The sequence below is a fragment of the Nerophis ophidion genome, linkage group LG01 (genome assembly GCF_033978795.1).
Source record: "Nerophis ophidion isolate RoL-2023_Sa linkage group LG01, RoL_Noph_v1.0, whole genome shotgun sequence".
In the NCBI taxonomy this organism is placed as follows: domain Eukaryota; kingdom Metazoa; phylum Chordata; class Actinopteri; order Syngnathiformes; family Syngnathidae; genus Nerophis; species Nerophis ophidion.
In genome coordinates, this window is record NC_084611.1 from 6,327,117 (window position 1) to 6,349,990 (window position 22,874).

General features: G+C 44.7%; 1 protein-coding gene across 1 annotated transcript in view; it reads right to left on the reverse strand.

Moving 5' to 3' along the window:
- Window positions 1-1,736: 1,736 nt before the first annotated feature.
- The window catches only part of mettl14 (methyltransferase 14, N6-adenosine-methyltransferase subunit), a 32,497-nt gene continuing 11,359 nt past the window's right edge, over window positions 1,737-22,874 (reverse strand). Inside the window, exons 4-11 of the mRNA XM_061895174.1 lie at window positions 21,314-21,391; window positions 20,264-20,351; window positions 20,097-20,187; window positions 19,875-20,016; window positions 17,561-17,653; window positions 10,444-10,560; window positions 4,908-5,118; window positions 1,737-4,841 (exon numbers count right to left, since the gene is read on the reverse strand). Coding sequence (XP_061751158.1) covers window positions 4,534-4,841; window positions 4,908-5,118; window positions 10,444-10,560; window positions 17,561-17,653; window positions 19,875-20,016; window positions 20,097-20,187; window positions 20,264-20,351; window positions 21,314-21,391 — 1,128 coding nt within the window. The 3' untranslated portion in view covers window positions 1,737-4,533. The remainder of the gene's footprint in view (window positions 4,842-4,907; window positions 5,119-10,443; window positions 10,561-17,560; window positions 17,654-19,874; window positions 20,017-20,096; window positions 20,188-20,263; window positions 20,352-21,313; window positions 21,392-22,874) is intronic.

A 22,874-nucleotide genomic window follows, 5' to 3' on the forward strand; every position in this document is an offset into this window, starting at 1 on the left:
TGGGTGACAAAGGGCAGCCTTGGCGGAGTCCAACCCTCACTGGAAACGTGTCCGACTTACTGCCAGCAATGCGGACCAAGCTCTGACACTGATCATACAGGGAGTGGACCGCCACAATCAGACAGTCCGGTACCCCATACTCTCTGAGCACTCCCCACAGGACACAGACCAATGCCTTCTCCGAGTCTACAAAGCACATGAGGACTGGTTGGGCAAAGTCCCATGCACCCTCAAGGACCCTGCCCAGAGTATAGAGCTGGTCCACAGTTCCACCACCAGGACGAAAACTGCACCGTTTCTCCTGAATCCGAGGTTGGACTATCCTCTCCAGTAAACCTGAATAGACCTTACCGGGAAGGCTGAGGAGTGTGATCCCACCATAGTTGGAACACACCCTACGGTTCCCCTTCTTAGAGAGAGGAACCACGGCCCCGGTCTGCCAATCCAGAGGAAGCACTATTGTAATGAAATACTTCATTGTTGCTCTTCTTATTATTATATCAGACTGTTACCACAACAGTCTGATATTTAATGACAGAGTATGAACAGCAGCCCATCAAATCAGTGTAACAAAGTCCATCCATCCATCCATCATCTTCCGCTTATCCGAGGTCGGGTCGCGGGGGCAGCAGCCTAAGCAGGGAAGCCCAGACTTCCCTATCTCCAGCCACTTCGTCTAGCTCTTCCCGGGGGATCCCGAGGCGTTCCCAGGCCAGCCGGGAGACATAGTCTTCCCAACGTGTCCTGGGTCTTCCCCTTGACCTCTTACCAGTCGGACATGGAGGTGTTCGGGTGGCATCCTGACCAGATGCCCGAACCACCTCATCTGGCTCCTCTCGATGTGGAGGAGCAGCGGCTTTACTTTGAGCTCCTCCCGGATGGCAGAGCTTCTCACCCTATCTCTAAGGGAGAGACCCGCCACACGGCGGAGGAAACTCATTTCGGCCGCTTGTACCCGTGATCTAGTCCATGGTTTTCGCCCGGAAAAGGGTGGAGTGCCATCTCCGGGTTGGGGAGGAGACCCTGCCCCAAGTGGAGGAGTTCAAGTACCTAGGAGTCTTGTTCACGAGTGGGGGAAGAGTGGATCGTGAGATCGACAGGCGGATCGGTGCGGCGTCTTCAGTAATGCGGACGTTGTATCGATCCGTTGTGGTGAAGAAGGAGCTGAGCCGGAAGGCAAAGCTCTCAATTTACCGGTCGATCTACGTTCCCATCCTCACCTATGGTCATGAGCTTTGGGTCATGACCGAAAGGATAAGATCACGGGTACAAGCGGCCGAAATGAGGTAACAAAGTCCTCCATTGAAATAGATATATTTACTCAGTAGAACGTAGCTGAATGTTTTTGGGATGTGTAAGCGTGGAAATGACGAGTCCCTCATCCATTGTTGCCTGGAGGAGAGCAGCAACAAACAAAGAAAAAAAACACTCCCTAATAACGTAAACAGAATTTTCCAGACTGACGCAAACACACCCGTGTCGTACTTAAGTCCAACAAGATTGAGACACAATGCTCCTTTGTTGCTGTGACGCTGGTCCTCACTCTGTCATGCCGGCTGTCAAACTGTGATGCTGACAGATCTTCTGCGTCATGTCCACATTACTGACAGCGGGAACTGACACTTTTCTTTCCTCATTCCTTCTGAAACGGGAACCTGGCTTCATTTTTGGTTAAAACAACAAATTATGCAAAAAAAACCTGTTTCTGTTGGTTTCAAAGTAAAACACAATTGGAATAGCATTTAGTTTTTTGTATTTAAGGGGGCCTATTACGCTTTAGTGAGGGGCAGACTGGCTCGTACATGCACATGCATCATCTGCTATAGACATTCCTCATACGGTTGCAACTTGTATCTGTCGGTAGGCTCGCTGTGGAAGCACTGAAAACTACAACAAGGAGGACGATGTTGTCAGAGTGGAGGCACGTACATAAGAAAGAACCTCCATGACATGTTGTGACAAGGACAATGTTTTTAATGTTGAAAAAAATAAAAATAAAATGAAAACTATTATTTAATAAAATATGAAGAAAACGAAAAACAAGAACAAAAACGTAATTTTTGCAAGTAGTTTTACGAGTACTTGGGTTTTCAGGTAAAGAAGAAAGCGGGCTGGCTCGTGACATAAACACCAGTCTGTGAAAAGGGTTATTAGGACAAACTGTTGCTTATTACTTGGATAAACAAAGTGGGAGCTCCTTTCTGTGTTGAGTTGGCATCAAATTACAACATCTTTTATTACTTCTACGTCAACTTTTGGGATTGCAACATATTTTGCTCCAAAAATAGTCTCTTTTTAGATGTATTTAAAAAAAAAAAAAAAAAAAGAAAGAAAAGAAATCCAATGATATGACGACAGTAGACTGTGCTGGATAAACATGACGGTTGAACAATATTGCCAAGGGGGAGGGGCCTCTAAAGGGGCTGTCTGCAACTTCCTCACAGTTACATTTATCACTTATAACAAGAACACTCTGAGCGGTGGAATGGCACACTTTTGTTTGACAATTTGGGATATTTTTAGAGTGACTAAGAGTATGTCATAAAAACTATTTTATCAGCCCAAATAAAACAATTGGTTTTACCCAGCCAAACAGGTAGGTCCGCAGGGAGCACTCAGGCAGACAGGTATGTCCGCAGGGAGCACTCAGGCAGACAGGTAGGTCCGCAGGGAGCACTCAGGCAGACAGGTAGGTCCGCAGGGAGCACTCAGGCAGACAGGTAGGTCCGCAGGGAGCACTCAGGCAGACAGGTAGGTCCGCAGGGAGCACTGAGGCAGACAGGTAGGTCCGCAGGGAGCACTCAGGCAGACAGGTAGGTCCGCAGGGAGCACTCAGGCAGACAGGTATGTCCACAGGGAGCACTCAGGCAGACAGGTAGGTCCGCAGGGAGCACTCAGGCAGACAGGTAGGTCCGCAGGGAGCACTCAGGCAGACAGGTAGGTCCGCAGGGAGCACACCCAAAGCAGTCCCAGACTATGCAGCCATCTTGTTATGGCAGAATATACATTCAATGACAGCTAACGATCCAAATGGCTCACAATAGCAAACAACACCTGAAGCTCATGTTGTGTACGTACCTGGACGGCTGTACAAAAAAAATAAAAAAAATCAATTCACATCCGAATCACAATTATAAATTGGTTTAAAATTTTCCCCCCCAAAAAAATACATTACGCACCATAAGCCGCTACTTTTTTCCTTAGCTTCGAACCCTGCGGCTTACAAAACTTTGCGGCTAATTGCTGTTTTTTTCTTCACTGAAAGCCATGATGCAAATAGTTAAAAAAACAAGCAAAGACACTGAAAAAGTGTGTTTTTGCTTATGCTCCGGCGCCATCTTTTGACAAGTTTGTTCACTGCAGGTGCTGCATTAGCCTTCTGTTTAGACTGAGCATTCGACCGGCAGTACAAGTGCCCTTCTGTCTTCTCGACGTCCATAGCATTTTTACTCATATGGATTCTTCATTCATCACTCCAAGCAACATTTGAAAGTTTTACAACTTAAACAATTCTTACTTACTGAAGCGTCCCAAGTGTAATGTTTGTAGGAGTGTTTTCTTGCATATTTGTACGTGCTATCGTCATGTAATCAAGCAAACATTATTTGCATTAGCTAATATACTATCATGTTACACGTTACAATGCCATTCATTTTGTATTGTTTTAGTTTTGTAAATTCACCAAAATGTCACCGTGGACCTAATGAGTCTCTTTAGTTGATTGGAGAGCTAGCTAGACTTCTGTTTTGTTTGATCAGCCGTTTTACTGCCGTGTTGCAAACATTGTTTGGAAACAATAAAGGTATGCAAATAAACATTTTCACAATATTTGGGTGTAAATAATAATTTTGCAGCATATATATCTGCAGCTTATAGTCCGGTGCGGCTAACACATGGAAAACTTTTTTTTTCTTTGAAAATGTTCTGGGTGTGGCTGATAAACCGGTTTGCTCAAGAGTCCGGAAAAAACTGTGATTATTTTACAAGAATAAATTTTTTTAAAAATATGTTCTTTCTTCCATCTTTATGCAATGAGAAGGAGCGTTTCTAACCTTTAAAATGTTTCTTTTTAAAAGTTTCATTATAAATATTATATAAAATAACATTGCGAGAATAAGTTTGAATCGAGAATCAATTCTAAATCGAATCAATCAAAGAAATTATGTTTTTCTGCCATCTTTATGCAACCAGAAGGTCATGTTTTAACCTGTAACATGTTTTAAAAAAAAGGCTCATCATAAATATCACACCAAATAACACATTGCAAGAATGGTGTTGAAATGAGAATCAATTCTAAATTGAATCGTCACCCCAGGAATGTGAATCAGATCAAATTGATACGGGCCCAAAGATTCCCACTCCTGGTACGTCATTAGGTCCTATAAGCCGTATAAGGGCGGAGGGCGGGATGTAGTGTGCCACATATTGAGGGGAGTTAGCATGTATGTAAATGTTGTAGACAGCCCCTTCGGGTCAGAGTAGACTGAAGTGACCACCTGATCTTTTCCTTGTCAACTCCAAGCAGTCTGGTTACTAGCGTGGGGGAAATCCTCGATGTGGTCCTCCCCGTCCCCGGAAGCCGCCCCTGTCGCCACGGAAATTGGGTCGGTTTCTTTCGCGGCCTCTCTCCCCACCCCTGCCGGCGTTCAGACCGCCGCGCCCCCCTCTCGCGGCCCCGCCGCCACGGTCTGACTTCATCTTAGAAGGCGGCGACTTGGGCCGCATGCGCTCTATTTCCTCGGTGCAGCCAGACAAGTAGGAGTCGGGCAAAGCGAAATGTGCGGCGTAGGTCTCAGGGTTGAAGTTGCTGTTGGTCAGAGTGGGTCCCACGGTCAGCCAGCCTGCGGCAACAAGGTACAGTCTGACAAAGCAGCAGCAGAGATGCTTCCAGGAAACATTAGTCCTACCTGGTCTGATGGTAGAGTCCTGTCCAAACAGGTGCAGCCTCCTGCGGCCCAAACAAAAGTGTTCGATGATGTGGAAGATCTCCACGGGCTTCTCCACGTTCCCCATCTCAGGCTCCTCCGTGATGATCAAGTCGATGTCCACGTTAGCATGGATGAAGTCGCCGTCCATGCTTCTCCTCACCGTTCCTTTGATTCCCATCAGGCAGTGCTCCTGGAAGGAAGTCGTCGTGGTTACGTCATTCCACAAAGTAAAGAAGCACGCTTGAATGAAAATGACATTTCCAGCTGCTGCAGAAACAAGTTATTTGTCTCCCTCCATCTTTGGAGCTGGGCTTTTCTACATTTCTAACTTGCATTTCATTATCTTCCTTTTTCTCCCCAAGATGGCGCCGCTGTGATGGCTGCTGTTGGCAGATGTTTTTGTGCCTTTTGCTGGGGACCTTTGGGACTGTGTGACAAGGGCTGGCACTTTCCTGACTTCTGCCCTGCTTTTTGGTGAATTTCTAGATCTGCCTCCCGGGAGCCTTTTGGCCATGGAGACCAGCTGCTGGGTCTCTGCCCCACCACAGTCCGTTTGGAGAGACTGGAGGAGATGTGGCTGAAGAGACAGGACTGCAGAGTTTGGAGAGACTGGAGGAGATGCGGTTGAAGAGACAGAACTGCAGTGTTTGGAGAGACTGGAGGAGATGCGGCTGAAGAGACAGGACTGCAGAGTTTGGAGAGACTGGAGGAGATGTGGCTGAAGAGACAGAACTGCAGTGTTTGGAGAGATTGGAGGAGATGCGGCTGAAGAGACAGGACTGCAGTGTTTGGAGAGACTGGAGGAGATGCGGCTGAAGAGACAGGACTGCAGAGTTTGGAGAGACTGGAGGAGATGCGGCTGAAGAGACAGGACTGCAGAGTTTGGAGAGACTGGAGGAGATGCGGCTGAAGAGACAGGACTGCAGAGTTTGGAGAGACTGGAGGAGATGCGGCTGAAGAGACAGGACTGCAGTGTTTGGAGAGACATGAGGAGATGCGGCTGAAGAGACAGGACTGCAGAGTTTGGAGAGACTGGAGGAGATGCGGCTGAAGAGACAGGACCGCAGAGTTTGGAGAGACTGGAGGAGATGCGGCTGAAGAGACAGGACTGCAGAGTTTGGAGAGACTGGAGGAGATGTGGCTGAAGAGACAGAACTGCAGTGTTTGGAGAGACTGGAGGAGATGCGGCTGAAGAGACAGGACTGCAGAGTTTGGAGAGACTGGAGGAGATGTGGCTGAAGAGACAGAACTGCAGTGTTTGGAGAGATTGGAGGAGATGCGGCTGAAGAGACAGGACTGCAGTGTTTGGAGAGACTGGAGGAGATGCGGCTGAAGAGACAGGACTGCAGAGTTTGGAGAGACTGGAGGAGATGCGGCTGAAGAGACAGGACTGCAGAGTTTGGAGAGACTGGAGGAGATGCGGCTGAAGAGACAGGACTGCAGAGTTTGGAGAGACTGGAGGAGATGCGGCTGAAGAGACAGGACTGCAGTGTTTGGAGAGACATGAGGAGATGCGGCTGAAGAGACAGGACTGCAGAGTTTGGAGAGACTGGAGGAGATGCGGCTGAAGAGACAGGACCGCAGAGTTTGGAGAGACTGGAGGAGATGCGGCTGAAGAGACAGGACTGCAGTGTTTGGAGAGACTGGAGGAGATGCGGCTGAAGAGACAGGACTGCAGTGTTTGGACAGACGGGAGGGGATGCTGCTGAAGAGACAGGACTGCAGTGTTTGGAGAGACTGGAGGAGATGCGGCTGAAGAGACAGGACCGCAGAGTTTGGAGAGACTGGAGGAGATGCGGCTGAAGAGACAGGACTGCAGAGTTTGGAGAGACTGGAGGAGATGCGGCTGAAGAGACAGGACCGCAGAGTTTGGAGAGACTGGAGGAGATGCGGCTGAAGAGACAGGACCGCAGAGTTTGGAGAGACTGGAGGAGATGCGGCTGAAGAGACAGGACCGCAGAGTTTGGAGAGACTGGAGGAGATGCGGCTGAAGAGACAGGACCGCAGAGTTTGGAGAGACTGGAGGAGATGCGGCTGAAGAGACAGGACCGCAGAGTTTGGAGAGACTGGAGGAGATGCGGCTGAAGAGACAGGACTGCAGAGTTTGGAGAGACTGGAGGAGATGCGGCTGAAGAGACAGGACTGCAGAGTTTGGAGAGACTGGAGGAGATGCGGCTGAAGAGACAAGACTGCAGTGTTTGGAGAGACTGGAGGAGATGCGGCTGAAGAGACAGGACCGCAGAGTTTGGAGAGACTGGAGGAGATGCGGCTGAAGAGACAGGACCGCAGAGTTTGGAGAGACTGGAGGAGATGCGGCTGAAGAGACAGGACTGCAGAGTTTGGAGAGACTGGAGGAGATGCGGCTGAAGAGACAGGACTGCAGAGTTTGGAGAGACTGGAGGAGATGCGGCTGAAGAGACAGGACTGCAGAGTTTGGAGAGACTGGAGGAGATGCGGCTGAAGAGACAGGACCGCAGAGTTTGGAGAGACTGGAGGAGATGCGGCTGAAGAGACAGGACCGCAGAGTTTGGAGAGACTGGAGGAGATGCGGCTGAAGAGACAGGACCGCAGAGTTTGGAGAGACTGGAGGAGATGCGGCTGAAGAGACAGGACCGCAGAGTTTGGAGAGACTGGAGGAGATGCGGCTGAAGAGACAGGACTGCAGAGTTTGGAGAGACTGGAGGAGATGCGGCTGAAGAGACAGGACTGCAGAGTTTGGAGAGACTGGAGGAGATGCGGCTGAAGAGACAGGACTGCAGTGTTTGGAGAGACTGGAGGAGATGCGGCTGAAGAGACAGGACTGCAGTGTTTGGAGAGACTGGAGGAGATGCGGCTGAAGAGACAGGACTGCAGAGTTTGGAGAGACTGGAGGAGATGCGGCTGAAGAGACAGGACTGCAGTGCTGGCGCCCAGCACCGGGACGGACAAGCTTCATTCACAGTGTCTTGGCTGAATGAGCAGGAATCAGACACCTCGGTCTCCTTGGAAGCATCCTCGCTCATCCATGCAAACTGGACACTGGCTGAAAGTTGGTGGGCGGCCTAGGGTGGAGTCCACTCTCTTGGTTGCTTTGTTGGGTCTGCTCCTGTCTCTGGCCATGCTCGCCCCACCCCAGCAGACAATGGCGTGGAACACTGCAGAGGCCACCACAGTGTATATGTTTTTGTTGTTTTACTTTTGTGGCTGTGTGTAGAAGTGGCTCTGCTCTTTTAATGTCTTTAATGATTCCCTCTTACACACATGTTTATATGTGCTATGGCTATGAGTTTTTTCTCACTTGGCCTCAGCCAGGACCCCCCCTCCAGGGGCCCAGGCTTGATCTTCTTCTGTCTCCTTGTAATGATTGATCCTGTTTTGTCTCCGTGTAATGTTTGATCTTTTTCTGTCTCCGTGTAATGTTTGTCTTATCTTAAGTTAAAGTTAAAGTAGCAATGATTGTCACACACACACTCGGTGTGTCGAAATTGTTCTCTGCATTTGACCCATCACTCTTGATCTTGAATGGGATTGTGCTGAAAATATTAATTTCCGCTCGGGGATTAATAAAGTATTTCTGGTTCTGATTCACTTTCACACTCTACTAAAGTATTTCTGGTTCTGATTCACTTTCACACTCTACTAAAGTATTTCTGATTCTGATTCCCTTTCACATTCTACCAGTTATTTACTTCTTGATTTAAGTTTTTCCTTTTTCTTAGATGCTAAATCCAACACACAACTATTATGATGAATTTCTCTGTGAAGGTGCCAATAGTACCGGCTGGTAGCGTCACGTTGGGCGCTGCGTCTTTTTCCAGGACAACTAAACTTATCCATGGAAAATGGGTGAATATTTTCCAGGTTTTGCAGGACCCTACTTTGTTTACTATTCTTAAATACCATAATAATATTAAAGCTGACTCAAAAGAACGAGGGTAGTTTTAGTGGAACATCCCAGGCCTTATTCGGGGTTTCACCAGGTATCAGCAAGTTTAATTGAATGTTTTTTTTAACGCCACTGGATATAAATTAAATGCTCAATTCAGACTGCATCCGGAAATTATTCAAAGTGCTTCACTTTTTCCACATTTTGTTATGTTACAGTCTCATTCCAAATAGGAAATAATTCCTAGAGCTCAAAAAAAGTCTGCGGGCTATAGAGCGTTTTCCGTTCGGGCTCCAGTACTCTGGAATGCCCTCCCGGTAACAGTTCGAGATGCTACCTCAGTAGAAGCATTTAAGTCTCGTCTTAAAACTCATCTGTATACTCTAGCCTTTAAATAGACCTCCTTTTTAGACCAGTTGATCTGCCGCTTCTTTTCTTTCTCCTATGTCCCCCCCTCCCTTGTGGAGGGGGTCCGGTCCGATGACCATGGATGAAGTACTGACTGTCCAGAGTCGAGACCCAGGATGGACCGCTCGTCGGGACCCAGGATGGACCGCTCGCCTGTATCGGTTGGGGACATCTCTACGCTGCTGATCCGCTTGAGATGGTTTCCTGTGGACGGGACTCTCACTGCTGTCTTGGAGCCACTATGGATTGAACTTTCACAGTATCATGTTAGACCCGCTCGACATCCATTGCTTTCGGTCCCCTAGAGGGGGGGGGGTTGCCCACATCTGAGGTCCTCTCCAAGGTTTCTCATAGTCAGCATTGTCACTGGCGTCCCACTGAATGTGAATTCTCCCTGCCCACTGGGTGTGAGTTTTCCTTGCCCTTTTGTGGGTTCTTCCGAGGCTGTTGTAGTCATAATGATTTGTGCAGTCCTTTGAGACATTTGTGATTTGGGGCTATATAAATAAACATTGATTGACATTGATTGATTGATTGATATCTGTCCTCAAAATTCTACACAAAATTTCACTTATAAATGTTTCCAAATGTATTAAATATAAAATAATCATATGTACATAAGTAGTAACAGTATTTGATCAATACTTTGGTAGTAATTACAAGCTGAAGTCCTTTTGAATATGGTGCCACACCCATCTTGGCGCAGTTTCACGCATTGGTCTTTGCAGCACCTCCCAAGCGCCATCAGGTAGGTAATAACAGTAGCTTGCCAATGTTAGAAAGAGATGTTAGCTCCATTTGTAATGTTGCTTGTAGCTTTTTGCTCCCAGTCTGACTCTGGCTCATACATAAATGGTTGGATGCTGAAATCCCTTTGTGTTGCAGCTCAGAAGTTGAATATACTTACATTTAGATCGGTTTTCCTTGCGGGAAGCTTCTCTGTCAAACTACAAAGGTGGCAGCCGTGACGGGGACAAACTTTCAGCCAGCCTGAAGGAGCTGCTTGAGGAAGGGTTGACAACACAGCCTCTCAAAACGGCTTGTTTCCAGAATAGAAAAACATTTTTGAAAATAGAAAAAACCCCATAATCGATCTCCTTTAAAGAACAGCACTGGAGATGTATTTTCTTAATTCAAATGTGTTGTTTCTTGACGTGTCTCCTGCTCATCAAGCTAGCACTGTGCCACCATGGCCAGTCATTACAAGAGGGACGGACATGTTTTGACATTAATGTGCCGTACCTTGGTCCTCTGAAATACTGCTTTTGGGTCCAGAGCCTTGGTCTTTCCCGGGTTATTCTTGTTGGTCTTGATCCAGCAGATATCTTCACAGCGCCTGAAGCCCCATTTCCTTAAACACTGCAAAAGGTGCATTGAGGGTGAGCATGAATGTGGTTTACTTGTGTAGCCACCTGACAGGATTCATGGCATGACATGTTGATGCTCTTGCACAGAGGTTTAAAAATGTAGTCGGCGTCCCACAGGCCTTGAAGCTTGGGCCTCTGCTTGTTTGAATATAGATGAATGACCCGCCTGATACATGTACAGCGTTTACCTACTCAGTGGCCTCGTGGTTAGAGTGTCCACCCCGAGATCGGGAGGTCTATACCAAAGACTATAAAAATGGGAGCCATTACCTCCCTGCATCAAAGTTTGGAACTGGGGGTTAAATGACCAAAAATGATCTCAGCTGCATTCGGGCGGAAAGCGGGGTACACCCTGGACAAGTGGCCACCTCAGCGCGGGGCATCATTTTGATCATTAATGAGTCTACCACAGGCAGACATTTTTCAAGTTTTTAAAACTGATGGGATGTTCATATCTTCCCGTTGGGAGGAAGAATGAATCATAATTTTCACACCCGCACAAAAAAGGTGGGCATAAACAAGCCTTTTTTCCGTGTCCTCGCTGTCTCAAGGTCTAAGTTGGAGATCAAATTCGACCAAGTTCTCGGTTTATGAATACAATTTTTATTATACAAGTGGGAGGCATGATTTAGAATCTAGAAAAAACTTTCACCAACTCAGAGGTGATGCAGCTGAATATGTCAGCATAAGCTAGTTAGCTCTCTGTGATCACGCCGCGTTGGCACTTATAATAACAATATCGCTAACACTTGGTTAATCTTCAGGTCAGGTTGGCGGGTTTTAGATGTTCTTTAGAGGTTTTTATCGGTGGGAGAATGTACTACCATCAGTTGCTGGCCAATTAGAATGCATTAAAAAAAGAAAAACAAAGGTTTTTTTCTTACATGGGATTGTGAATGAAAATTCCAAATTCCCCCCAAACCCTAAACATCATTGCTATCTCTACTTTTTACTAAACCAGTCTCTTCAATTAAATCAATAAATCTTAGTGTAGTAGTACCAAATGCTATCAAAATTCTTTCTCAAATTAAAAAACAATTGGATATTTTCCATGTAACTATGTATTTACCAATATGTCACAATCATGCATTTATTCCATCGATAACAGATCAAATATTTTTTTAACTAGTACTCAAATGGAATTAACTGCATAAAAGACATTTATGTCGAGGACAGTCTTGTGTCATTTGAGCAAATGCGAATCAAATTTAATTTGTCCCAATTCAGTTGGTTTTGCTATTGGCAGCTAAAAACATTTATTAAAGAAAACATTTCAAAGTCTCAGCTGATAAATGAAAAACATCCTCTTTTAGAATTATTAAATGTATCACCCACAAGTAAAAAGTTGCTTCATTATGCCCATGACATCAGCAGACAGTGTTAAAAGAGCATGGGAACAGGAACTCCATCCATCCATCCATCATCTTCCGCTTATCCGAGGTCGGGTCGCGGGGGCAGCAGCCTAAGCAGGGAAGCCCAGACTTCCCTATCTCCAGCCACTTCGTCTAGCTCTTCCCGGGGGATCCCGAGGCGTTCCCAGGCCAGCCGGGAGACATAGTCTTCCCAACGTGTCCTGGGTCTTCCCCGTGGCCTCCTACCAGCTGGACGTGCCCTAAACACATCCCTAAGGAGGCGTTCGGGTGGCATCCTGACCAGATGCCCGAACCACCTCATCTGGCTCCTCTCGATGTGGAGGAGCAGCGGCTTTACGTTGAGCTCCTCCCGGATGGCAGAGCTTCTCACCCTATCTCTAAGGGAGAGACCCGCCACCCGGCGGAGGAAACTCATTTCGGCCGCTTGTACCCGTGATCTTATCCTTTCGGTCATGACCCAAAGCTCATGACCATAGGTGAGGATGGGAACGTAGATCGAGCGGTAAATTGAGAGCTTTGCCTTCCGGCTCAGCTCCTTCTTCACCACAACGGATCGATTGAGCGTCCGCATTACTGAAGACGCCGCACCGATCCGCCTGTCGATCTCACGATCCACTCTTCCCCCACTCGTGAACAAGACTCCTAGGTACTTGAACTCCTCCACTTGGGGCAGGGTCTCCTCCCCAACCCGGAGATTGCACTCCACCCTTTTCCGGGCGAGAACCATGGACTCGGACTTGGAGGTGCTGATTCCCATTCCGGTCGCTTCACACTCGGCTGCGAACCGATCCAGTGAGAGCTGAAGACCCCGGCCAGATGAAGCCATCAGGACTACATGAACAGGAACTAAGAACAACAATACCCAATCAGCAATGGGAACAGACACTCTCTCAAATTCACACGTGCTCAATTTACAGCAGACATAGGCTCATGCAGTTTAAAGTGATTCGTGGTTTTTACTATTCTAAAGTTTTATTACACAAATTTTATCCTGATATATCTCCACTTTGTGATAAATGTAAATCTGCCGAAGGATCATCGTCTCAATCGTTTTGGGGATGTCCAATTATTCAATCATTTTTGTCCAGCATTTTCTTTTTTTACTCGGGGGTATATCAGAGAAAACTTGTCCCTGACAGGGATATGATCTTGTTTGGGTGGTCTTCAGAAACACAAAAGCTTCCAAAATATAAAACTGCCATCTTTTTTGTAGTTGTATTCCTTTTTTTTTTGTTTGTTTTAATTGTTATTATTTTTTGTATTGATTCAACACTATAATTGTTTTTTTTTGTGTCACTTTTGATATGGTTTTGTCATGGTTTACTTGCTTTTTTTGTGTGTGTAATTATTGTTTTGTATTGATCAAGCCCTGTAATTTGTACTTATTTTTTTCCTTTTTAAGTGTGTACGGTGGACAGGCCCTCGGGAGGTGATCTTGTGATCACTTCCTGAGGATCCTTCATGCCGAGGAATATTCATCCATTTTGCTATGGTCTGGATAGCCTGCTGATCATGAGCTGCAGCAGGATGGATCTATATATATATATATATCGATCATAATATTTTATTAGAACGTATCAAAACACGAATTGGTATGTCAGACTTAGCCCTGTCTTGGTTTAACTCTTATCTTACTGATAGGATGCAGTGTGTCTCCCATAACAATGTGACCTCGGACTACGTTAAGGTAACGTGTGGAGTTCCCCAGGGTTCGGTCCTTGGCCCTGCACTCTTCAGCATCTACATGCTGCCGCTAGGTGACATCATACGCAAATACGGTATTAGCTTTCACTGTTATGCTGATGACAGCCAACTCTACATGCCCCTAAAGCTGACCAACACGCCGGATTGTAGTCAGCTGGAGGCGTGTCTTAATGAAATTAAACAATGGATGTCCGCTAACTTTTTGCAACTCAACGCCAAAAAAACGGAAATGCTGATTATCGGTTCTGCTAGACACCGAACTCTATTTAATAATACAACTCTAACATTTGACAACCAAACAATTAAACAAGGCGACACGGTAAAGAATCTGGGTATTATCTTCGACCCAACTCTCTCCTTTGAGGCACACATTAAAAGCGTTACTAAAACGGCCTTCTTTCATCTCCGTAACATCGCTAAAATTCGCTCCATTCTGTCCACTAAAGACGCTGAGATCATTATCCATGCGTTTGTTACGTCTCGCCTCGACTACTGTAACGTATTATTTTCGGGTCTCCCCATGTCTAGCATTAAAAGATTACAGTTGGTACAAAATGCGGCTGCTAGACTTTTGACAAGAACAAGAAAGTTTGATCACATTACGCCTGTACTGGCTCACCTGCACTGGCTTCCTGTGCACTTAAGATGTGACTTTAAGGTTTTACTACTTACGTATAAAATACTACACGGTCTAGCTCCATCTTATCTTGCCGATTGTATTGTACCATATGTCCCGGCAAGAAATCTGCGTTCAAAGGACTCCGGCTTATTAGTGATTCCCAAAGCCCAAAAAAAGTCTGCGGGCTATAGAGCGTTTTCCGTTCGGGCTCCAGTACTCTGGAATGCCCTCCCGGTAACAGTTCGCGATGCCACCTCAGTAGAAGCATTTAAGTCTCACCTTAAAACTCATTTGTATACTCTAGCCTTTAAATAGACTCCCTTTTTAGACCAGTTGATCTGCCGTTTCTTTTCTTTTTCTTCTATGTCCCACTCTCCCGTGTGGAGGGGGTCCGGTCCGATCCGGTGGCCATGTACTGCTCGCCTGTGTATCGGCTGGGGACATCTCTGCGCTGCTGGTCCGCCTACGCTTGGGATGGTTTCCTGCTGGCTCCGCTGTGAACGGGACTCTCGCTGCTGTGTTGGATCCGCTTTGGACTGGACTCTCGCGACTGTGTTGTATCCATTGTGGATTGAACTTTCACAGTATCATGTTAGATCCGCTCGACATCCATTGCTTTCCTCCTCTCTAAGGTTCTCATAGTCATCATTGTCACCGATGTCCCACTGGGTCATTATTGTCACCAATGTCCCACTGGGTGTGAGTTTTCCTTGCCCTTATGTGGGCCTACCGAGGATGTCGTGGTGGTTTGTGCAGCCCTTTGAGACACTAGTGATTTAGGGCTATATAAGTAAACATTGATTGATTGATTGATATATTTGGGTATCTTTTCTAATGTCTATACTGTAAACCTCTCTCCTCAAGTGTGTATGTGAGTGTGTATGAGTGGATGTGTGCCTGTATGAAGGGTTTGCGTGAGCAAAGTACGATTGTTTGTCATTTTAACTGTAAAATCTAATAAAATATATTTGCAAAAAAAGAAATGAGGATATTTTAAGTGAAAACTACATGTAAGTAATATATTGTTTGAGTGGATGTGTATATGTAGCCTATTATTTACGCACTATTGACTAGGGATTGAACGACAACAGGGCCAGCGAAAGACATCACTGAAGCAGCACTGCTCCAACAGGATATTGTGATGCACGTGTTTTGTGGACATACTTTAATACATCCAAGATATACCCACACACAGCAATCTACAAAATGTGCAAATATTTAGAAGACAGTGGTAGTCTTTTGAGGAGATAAATTGCGCGAATGGGCCGCGTCTGCGGTAAGGCAGAGGCGCTGCCAGCGTGCCAGCCCTTTAAAGCCAACCCTGATCCCGAAGTTACACTTTGTTCTAACATACCAGAGGCCGTTGACCTTGGAAAGCCGCTGAGGATATGGGTAGGTAGGGCCTGTGTTATCCATCCATCCATCCATTTTTCTACCGATTATTCCCTTTTGGGGTGGCGGGGGGCGCTGGTGCCTATCTCAGCTACAATCGGGCGGAAGGCGGGATACACCCTGGACAAGTCACCACCTCATCGCAGGGCCAACACAGATAGACAGACAACATTCACATATTGTAAAAAAAGCAACAACAACTGAAAACTGAAGCCATCCATCCATCCATTTTCTACCGCTTATTCCCTTTTGGGGTCGCGGGGGGCGCTGGCGCCTATCTCAGCTACAATCGGGCGGAAGGCGGGATACACCCTGGACAAGTCACCACCTCATCGCAGGGCCAACACAGATAGACAGACAACATTCACATATTGTAAAAAAAGCAACAACAACTGAAAACTGAAGCCAAACAATATTTAAAAAATATATTACACGGTGCTGCAAAGATAATATTTTGGTACTTTTAGTTTTGTAGAAAGGCTAAAACCACGATACTACAGACTATATTAGAGACTATTTTGATCATTTTAGGGTAAATTCCCTCTATTTTTGTCCGAACGCAATGATTTTTTCCAAAAGGGTTTATTCCTGTAAATACTTTTTTATATCCCTGGAAAAAAAATTGCCCAATACGGGAGCTAAAGGATGAAAAAGTCCTCAGAGAGTGAAGGGTAGGGTTGTAAAGAATATTCAATATATTGGCTTGTATTCCTAAAATTTAAGTACATCAATCTGTATTCTGCAAGTTGGCCTTCTAGAAGATAGATATCGATCCAACATTGTTTTAAAAGGCAATATATTAAAAATGGAAAAAAGAAACCAATGGAATTAGGACTGACAGATTTTATATGAAGTCTATCTGTGTTGGCCCTGCGATGAGATGGCGACTTGTCCAGGGTGTACCCCGCCTTCCGCCCGATTGTAGCTGAGATAGGCGCCAGCGCCCCCCGCGACCCCGAAAGGGAATAAGCGGTAGTAAATGGATGGATGGATGGATATATATATTAATACTGAACTAATTAGGGATAACAGATGTGTTTTCAAATGTATGTAGATTTGTTAAAGCGTTTTTAAAGAAAATATAAGCCTCAATGATAGGATTACGTCATAATGACCCTGCCCTGGCCACGCCCCCACCACCACAAGTATATTGGCAATCTGGGGGTATACATACATTTTCTTTAAAAGGGCAAAACAACCAATGCATAAATGCATCTAAATTATGTGTTATCAATTATTATTTTTTCTTATATTGTTCTGCTTCATTTTTCAATTGTTTGTGTTTATTGTACAAAGTACTTTGTTGACAATTTGTCTAGGGACTTTTAACTAGGCTATTGACAAAGGACTAGCAAGAAAGCTAGCATCTTTTCCTGATCTGTACTCATGTTTGGAAACACTAGAGAGCTGCAGAGAACCACACTGACATCACTCTTGCTTTGCGCTGCTGCAAACCTTCTCTCATTAAAAACCTGCCACCGTCCCATTAATATTAGCAGATTGAACATTTTTGTTACGTTAAAAACAGCGCCGGACTTTGTGTGACGCCTTCTGGAGAACACATTACATTACTTAAATGTGTTTTCACGTACAAAAAAACATTATTATTATTATTAGGTGTGGCCACTTTTATTTGCGAATAAATGAAGAGGAAACCCTGACAGCGTCAAGATCTTGTTAATCAACACTTTTGGCAAGAGCTGCTGTAACTGCCCCGATCTGGCATGGTTAAATAGTTGCAGACTATTCCAGCCATCACTCGACGCACATCTTTGTCTGTGACGCATGACAAATAGGCAAACAAAGACAGCAGTCAACTGGTATGCACGCAGCAGAAATAACAGGCATTTCTTCAAGTCGCTACAAAAGCCAACGCAACTCAAGACAACAAGCTCAGGTCCTACCATTCTTCCTAGGTCCAGGCCTTCACCTGAGCCACACCAGAGGAAGACAAAGGAACGGAGGGCAGAGATCTCCTCAATCTCCAGCTTCATGATCTACAAGAACACAAAAGAGGAAACACATAAGAAGGCAATCAAGCTTGGCATAAAGTGGAGCTATTATGCAAAAACAACTTTTCTACCTGTTTTGTGTATTTGGGATGTACAGAAGTCCTGAACAATTGACATCAAACCATGGAGGCCTTGCTGAGATATTTATAAAACAATCTCACCTTTCTTCTTATTTCCTCCTAGGTTTGCAAAGGGCTGGAAGGTTTCCGGTAAATTTATGGAAACTTTACGGAAATTTACCACGGAAGTATAAGCTCGGGAAGTTTGGAAATATTGACCATTTTTTAATTATTCAAAGTTGGACGCCGTCCATGGGAATGAATGGGAAATTCCAATAAAGATATATTATTGGACACCTGTCTATATGCTGCTGCACACCTGACCTAGTTCTTTGCACACTATTTGCAAATGTACACCACCTGAAATGTCTCCACACATCAGATGGTGTACCTGGCATTATTCTCTTTGTATTTACTTATTCTTGTAAAACACTAATGCAATGCCACACATATAAAATAGTCAGCTAAACAATTGGAGTTACTCTTTAAAAGTATTTCACAGTTGGACAAATGAATAGACATAGGCTAGATGAATAAATGAAGAGTCACTCAGCATACTAAATCAAACTATAAGCTACATTCTTGTATGACAACAGGATGGCTAGCAGAACAGAAGGCAGAGGAAACTACACCTTTCGATTTAGAACTTGCTAGTTGAACTTTACACATCACAGAAAAGGTCAATTTGGATCACTAATTTTGTTAGCATAAATGAATGGGATTTAACATAGAGAAAATTAGCATTACGGCTAACGGAGAAATATTTTGGGTTCATTATGAGACTGGTGGTGGTACATAAACCCAGCCAGCTAGAGATATTGGCCCCGAAATCATTGAACAAGTACAGGAACAGCTAGCTAGCTTGGGTGGAAGTCAGCTGGAGTAGTCTACAGTCATACGGTAACAAGCAATTACACCTCTATTACACTTAAATACCATAGATCAAATATATTTACCCCAGTAATATCATCAAAACTTATCTGACTAGATGAAGTCCTTGGTCTCAAATACTAGTGTGGCCTCAATAGCCCTGCTGTAGTGTGTAGCATGCTGGGAATTATGTGTGCATGTGATGGAGGAATGCACAGAGAAGGGTTGAAATTCTGCAGAATTTTCATTAAATCGGGTTGTTTTAGCTAATAATCATGCTGCAAGATCTAGCATGTTGCATTCAATGTTTATTCCCATTAAATAATGTTACTTCCCATATATTCCCATGGAAAGTTTCCAACTTGAATACTCCGGAAATGTTGCAACATTAATTCCTCCAAAGAGCAGTTTGGAATTTTCCCCAATTTGTGACATTTTTCCCAATTTTGACTTCAGCAACTATCTCAATATATGGTGAAAATGTACCCAAGGTGCTTTGCGCGAGTCTACTATCGAACTCTCTAGTTAATAAAACTCCTTATTTTTCGCTATCCACTTGTTGTGGGGCAGACTGGCTTGTACATGCACATGCATCCTCCACTGTTGCCATTTTTAATACAAAGTAGCGAATAGTTTGCACTTCATTTGTCAGTAAACTCCCTATGGAAGCTCTAAAAACTACAAGATGTATGACAGGAAGTAGACGTTGTTAGCTCGGTTGGTAGAGTGGCCGTGCCAGCAACTTGAGGGTTGCAGGTTCGATTCCCGCTTCCTAGTCACTGCCGTTGTGTCCTTGGGCAAGACACTTTACCCACATGCTCCCAGTGCCACCCACACTGGTTTGAATGTAACTTAGATATTGGGTTTCACTATGTAAAGCGCTTTGAGTCACTAAAGAAAAAGCGCTATATAAATATAATTCACTAATTCACTAAGTGGAGGCACATAAATAAGACCGCCCACAAAATGGCGCATCCTGATTAGACGGTCAGAAAGCAGCTTGGAAAAGGTCTGTAAAATATCATTAATGCAACATTTGGACCAGAGCACCATTATTACATTTTATGTAGACCACAAAGAAGTGTTTTAAATGTAGAAAAAAAATTCATAATAAAAACAAACAAACTGTTTAACAGGACTAAAGTGGCTTAGATGGGTGCATGTCGCCCCCTGCTGGACAAACACTGCAAACATGTTTGGAGAGATTTTTTGTGTTCAATTCTTATTATTCTGCATAAAATGAAATGAGGTTAAGAAGAATAAGCTGGAAAACTCACATCATCCCAGGTCCAGAAGCGCTGTGTGTGGCTAATGCCTGATTCTCTGTAATATTCCTCTAAAGGAGGCTCAAGGAGGATGACATCAAACTCGCTTTTCAAATTCTGGAGGTCAAAGTGCCCTGGGTCGGCCTGCAGGTACCTGATGATGATAATTAAAACACATCAGATCAATGTGAGGGTTGATATGTATTCCAATAGCACCGTCATTTGGAGGCATACATAGGAGGGGTGTTAGTGCTGGAGATAAGCTCGTCCTTCAGTCGGATCAGCTCTCGTAGTTTGGGGTACTCCTCAAAACGGTCCGCCAAGCCTTACCCCCCCAAAAAAAACAGTTAGCTACATGGTCCATACACACACAAGTAGTACACAAACTTAAACACACTCACCGACATCTCGAATGAAGTTCTGTGGCCTGTGACCCGTGTCCACAAAGTGTTGACAATAATCATTGTGAGGGTTTAAACTCTGGGTACCCTAAAAGTAGAATTGTATGAAAGTATTAGATGCATTATTATGATGGCAGTTGACAGTGAACTACAGACAGTTGTTTTTAAAGCTACATCATCTTGTTTACAATCTTAGCTCGGTTGGTAGAGTGGCCGTGCCAGCAACTTGAGTGTTGCAGGTTCGATTCCCGCTTCCGTCATTCTAGTCACTGCCGTTGTGTCCTTGGGCAAGGCACTTTACCCACCTGCTCCCAGTGCCACCCACACTGCTTTAAATGTAACTTAGATATTGGGTTTCACTATGTAAAGCGCTTTGAGTCACTAGAGAAAAGCGCTATATAAATATAATTCACTTCACTTCACTTCCCCTAGAGGGGGGGGGGTTTGCCCACATCTGAGGTCCTCTCCAAGGTTTCTCATAGTCAGCATTGTCACTGGCGTCCCACTGAATGTGAATTCTCCCTGCCCACTGGGTGTGAGTTTTCCTTGCCCTTTTGTGGGTTCTTCCCAGGATGTTGTAGTCGTAATGATTTGTGCAGTCCTTTGAGACATTTGTGATTTGGGGCTATATAAATAAACATTGATTGATTGATTGATTGATTCTACAAAAGGTGAGTACATCTCTTTGCATCAGTGTATCTTCTCAAGGGATAATGTCGGAAAAAAGTACAGTATATATGGCTACATTTTAGAGTAGTCCGTGTACAGCTGGTATAGCAGTATAGATTTACTATTCACCAAAAATGTGTTAACAAACAAGCATGTGAAGGTGGAGCCTAAAGTCAAGCCAGGTGATGGTAGTGTCCCGGATTGGGGGCTGCATGAGTGCTTCTGGGGGTCGGGGAGCTGCGGTACGTTCATTAAGGGGGAAACATGAATTCCAACTTGTACTGTGATAGGTTTCTCCTTTATTTGAAATACTGTAGCAGCTCGGCATTAGCAATGTATTGAAAGATGGTATATTTGAAATCAACTGTGTCATTTACAAACCTTAAGGAAAGTACTTGAGTCCTTGTATACTTCCTCATATGGGTTACTTTCCTCCGGCTGCTGCACCTCCACCTCATCCTGACAGCAATGGGAAAAGTTGTTGGTTTTATTCGTTCCATACAACATCGCAATGAGAGCGACAAATATTGAAAATAATAAAACTTCATTATTACAGCAGGGTAAACTAGGGCTAAGCGCTAAACACGGAATTGATCCATCCATTTTTTTTTTCCATTTTCTACCGCTTATTCCCTTTTGGGGTCGCGGGGGGCGCTGGCGCCTATCTCAGCTACAATCGGGCAGAAGGCGGGGTACACCCTGGACAAGTCGCCACCTCATCGCAGGGCCAACACAGATAGACAGACAACATTCACACACTAGGGCCAATTTAGTGTTGCCAATCAACCTATTCCCAGGTGCATGTCTTTGGAAGTGGGAGGAAGCCGGAGTACCCGGAGGGAACCCACGCATTCACGGGGAGAACATGCAAACTCCACACAGAAAGATCCCGAGCCTGGATTTGAACCCAGGACCTCCGTATTGTGAGGCAGACGCACTAACCCCTCTGCCACCGTGAAGCCCCTGACGGTTAGTAATACCGTAATAAATTAAAATGATCGAAACACAGTGATTGATAACTGCACTTTGATAAACTTATGTAAGGACCAGAGTTAGCTTGCAAGCTAGCCTAAATGCTAACATGAAAACAAGACACATTAACGTCTTTCTCCATTAAGAAACGTCATACCTTATTTCAAACTTGTTTAAACACGTTAGTGTCAAAACAACGACGACAGTATTTACATTGAACGTAAAGGCTGTGCTGCCTTTGCACAATATAATCGATATAAACGCCACATCGTCGTGTTCAACAGGAAGTGAGCTTGCGTGACCTTTCATAAACCGAAAGTAAAACAAACTGATTAGCCAATTTGCATTTATCAAACGTTTACAAATTTGAATGGGAGAAAACAAACATTTGTAAACACACAAATAAAAAAAACATGGAGCTTATGAACCCAGAATATATAGATTTTATTGCGTATAGAAGTACTTTTTGAGCACATTCAACAACACCGCGTTGATAATAATAAACGTGATCATTTCAGTCACTTTGCAACTCAACGCCAAAAAAACGGAAATGCTGATTATCGGTCCTGCTAGACACCGAACTCTATTTAATAATACAACTCTAACATTTGACAACCAAACAATTAAACAAGGCGACACGGTAAAGAATCTGGGTGTTATCTTTGACCCAACTCTCTCCTTTGAGGCACACATTAAAAGCGTTACTAAAACGGCCTTCTTTCATCTCCGTAACATCGCTAAAATTCGCTCCATTCTGTCCACTAAAGACGCTGAGATCATTATCCATGCGTTTGTTACGTCTCGCCTCGACTACTGTAACGTATTATTTTCGGGTCTCCCCATGTCTAGCATTAAAAGATTACAGTTGGTACAAAATGCGGCTGCTAGACTTTTGACAAGAACAAGAAAGTTTGATCACATTACGCCTGTACTGGCTCACCTGCACTGGCTTCCTGTGCACTTAAGATGT